General features: G+C 46.6%; 1 protein-coding gene across 1 annotated transcript in view; it reads right to left on the bottom strand.

The window, feature by feature from the left end:
• Nucleotides 1–3,209, bottom strand: part of TCF25 (transcription factor 25 (basic helix-loop-helix)) — a 44,355-nt gene that overhangs the window by 22,446 nt on the left and 18,700 nt on the right. The window contains 3 exon segments of the mRNA XM_008563488.1: nucleotides 656–774; nucleotides 1,543–1,617; nucleotides 2,411–2,439. Of these exon segments, the coding sequence (XP_008561710.1) occupies nucleotides 656–774; nucleotides 1,543–1,617; nucleotides 2,411–2,439 (223 nt within the window).

Raw genomic sequence — 3,209 nt, 5'->3', positions numbered from 1 at the left:
CGCGCTCAGCCAGTGAGCACACCGGTCATCCCTATATAGGATCTGAACCCGCGGCAGGAGCACTGCTGCGCTCTCAGTGCCGCACTCTCTCAAGTGCGCCACGGGCTCGGCCCCAGGCCTACTTTCCTTAAAACCACCACCCCACCTGTGGTTGAGGCCTGGCCACTGCTGCCACTGCAGGGTGCCAAGGGGACATGGCTGGTCACTACGTTGGGTGTGTGCGCTTCAGAGTCACTACCTGCGTGTGGCTATTTATTTATGTGCAGGTGTTAGGGCAGCATAAACACCTTGAGACTAGACCAGTATGTCTTAGCCGACTTCAGGTAGATTAGCTTTTTTAAGCTGGCAACGATCTCTGTAGAAGGGACAGGGTTTCACTAAGCATCTACAAGACCAGGAGATGGATAATTACCCAAGGATCACATGGTACTTTTACAAAGTCCAAGAGAGAATGTTTTAGAATATATAAAATAAAGCTTACAGTCCTCTGAAATATGGATGAATTTTCTTTTTCTTCCTTCTGCTGGTTCCTATATCCTAAATGTTTTATAATAAACTCACATTGTTTTAAAATAAAGATAGTAAATATCCTTCTTTTTAAAAAAAAAAAATGTTTTTCCTTCCATGGTTGCAGCCAGATGGGGTCAAGTAGTACCTGTGCTCCACATACAAGATGCGCTTCCTGGAGCTCAGGGGAGCTGGGCCTGGGCGGTATAACCCACTGCTGTCCTCAATCCGCTCTAAGATGAGATCGATATCTTCCAGTCCATTTTCCTATGAGCCACAAAACAACCTATTAATCACCACGCTGACATTATTTTAAATGTTATAACAATCAGTAACATGATTTATTTTTAAAAAGAACTATTGAATTGTATTTACTTCCTGAAACACAGTATAATTCAAACACTATGTACCATGTACACATTTAGTAAAAAGAAGAGATGTTTCCTATGAAGAAACTCAGAATAGACAGAATTACAGAAACCGAAGGACCCTAGAAATAATCAGATCAAAAGACCACATTCCATGTCTTACAGGTGAGCTTACCTCCTCAGGTAAAGTGACCTGTGACTCCAGCTAAACAGCAACAAAACTGCAGCCTCTTTTCAGGACAAACAGAATCAGATAACAAAGACTAGGGCAAGGAAGGAAATGTGCTTTCTGATGACAGACTAGCTTCTGTGGGGGGCTGCCCCCCAGGAGTCCTAGCACTAGACAAAGGTCGGGGCAGAGCAAGCATCACAAGGGGCCACAGGGTGGCAGGACTGGAAGGGATGCCCCCATCAGAGGAACTCAACCTCTGATGGATCTGGAAAGTCCAGCACAGAGCGGGTCTCTAACCCCCAGAAACAAGAGACTGATTTTTCCTTTTCTTTTCCCTGACCTCTTAATTGGTTTAGACTCCTTCAGGAGTCTAAAGGGAAGTAATCAAAACATCAAGTAAAAATGAACTTCTTCCAGCGCCCCCGGGAGACACACAGAGAAGAAAGGAAAAGAGATCAGGCAGAGGAATGAGCCACAGCCAGACCTGGCACATACCGAGGTTTCTCCTGTACTGGTTTTCTTATTTTTCTGTTTCTTTTTCTTCTTTCGGAGCTTGCTACCTGCATTAGACTAATAACAGCAGCACACTTTCATCAGCGAAAAGAGACGCGCAGTCGTAAAACCTGGCAACTAGAGCAGCAGCCTGACTCCACCTCACCTACATGTCTCTGTGCTCAACGCCTTCCACCCACCTCCTTCTCTATGAGAAACACCTTCCCACGTCTCCCAGACTCTGGTCAGTGGCCTTTCTCTCTCACCCCTTCCTGACGTGCTTCAGGGCTTCCCAGAACCCTCAGGTGTCATTCAGCCTCACCACGGCTCATGGGGCTCTGAACCATTCACTCACCCACCCTCCACCTTGTCAACCACTCCCCTGCTGTGTTCAAGCCACCCTGGAGACCTCCCACAGATCCAGGCCCCCCGTACTTGCACCTATGGTTTTCCCACACCATGGTCCCCCTGCACCTGCAATACCCCCACACCTGTGGTCCCCCCCTGCACCTGTATCTGTGGTCCTCCACACACCTGCACCTGGCCAATTCCTTCCATGACAGTGTGAAGCCCACTGTGACTCCAAGCCTCATCAGGGCCTGCTTTGTATTCCGAGACAGGACTCCCCACCTGCACTTGTCAGCTCATGTCTATGTGACACTCTCAACCAGAGGCTCCCAGGGGGCAAAGACTCACCCCCAGCACCCAGCAGGCTGCCAATAAACACTTGTTGAACAAATAAGGTGTCAGCTCATGTCTATGTGACACTCTCAACCAGAGGCTCCCAGGGGGCAAAGACTCACCCCAGCACCCAGCAGGCTGCCAATAAACACTTGTTGAACAAATAAGAAAAAACTCTTCTTTTAGGGACACTCTGGGAAGAGCCACTTCTTCAAGGACACTCTTCTTCTGTACCTCTGACCACCTCACACTGACCTGACCTGCATATTTCTTCAAAGCATCCAGATCCACAGCCCACCAGAGCCAGGTTCAGAGGTGCAGTCAGGATGGACATGCACCATGAGCACGTGCAGACCCTCCTGAACTGCAGGAGGCAGGTGTGGGACCCGGTATGCTGCACCCATGAGTCCACCACTGTTCTTAAGGATATAGTGTGTGTGGCTGGATGCCTTGGGGCCCTCCCCTCCACATCACCGCTTGGATCCTATAAACTCTCAGGTCCTACCACAGAACTTTCAAATTAGCATCTGTTCTTCAACACTGTCCCCAAGAGATTTCTATGTATATTAAAGTTGGACATGCACAGATCTAGAGTATCGTATCTTAGAGCAAACTTACCCTAAGACTTTATAAGAGTAATCAGAATGCCCTGAAACAGCAATTTCCCTTTGGCCTTCTTTTTTTTCATGTTTGTATTGTTCATCGCTTCAGTCAACTTGCTAGAAATGCATGTATTTAAACGAAATTTTCAGATATCAGAAAAGGTCAAATACCCCCTAATATTAAAATACATAGACAGATTAAAAGGGATTCGTTCTAAACTGAAATATTTGACATTGACTAATATCCAAGGAGGGACATTGCATTGCCGGAAAATAGAACTAACTTGTACCCTATTGGCTGTTTTCAAGACACTAAAACTCTGCACTTTAAACATAAATTTTCCTCTCATATCCCAAGTCTAATATGTTCTCGATATTTTACTTCTC

The sequence above is a fragment of the Galeopterus variegatus genome, unplaced genomic scaffold (genome assembly GCF_000696425.1).
Source record: "Galeopterus variegatus unplaced genomic scaffold, G_variegatus-3.0.2 Scaffold174, whole genome shotgun sequence".
NCBI classification, from domain to species: domain Eukaryota; kingdom Metazoa; phylum Chordata; class Mammalia; order Dermoptera; family Cynocephalidae; genus Galeopterus; species Galeopterus variegatus.
The sequence above is the reverse complement of the archived record's forward strand: the minus strand, read 5'-3'. Positions and strand labels throughout refer to the sequence as shown.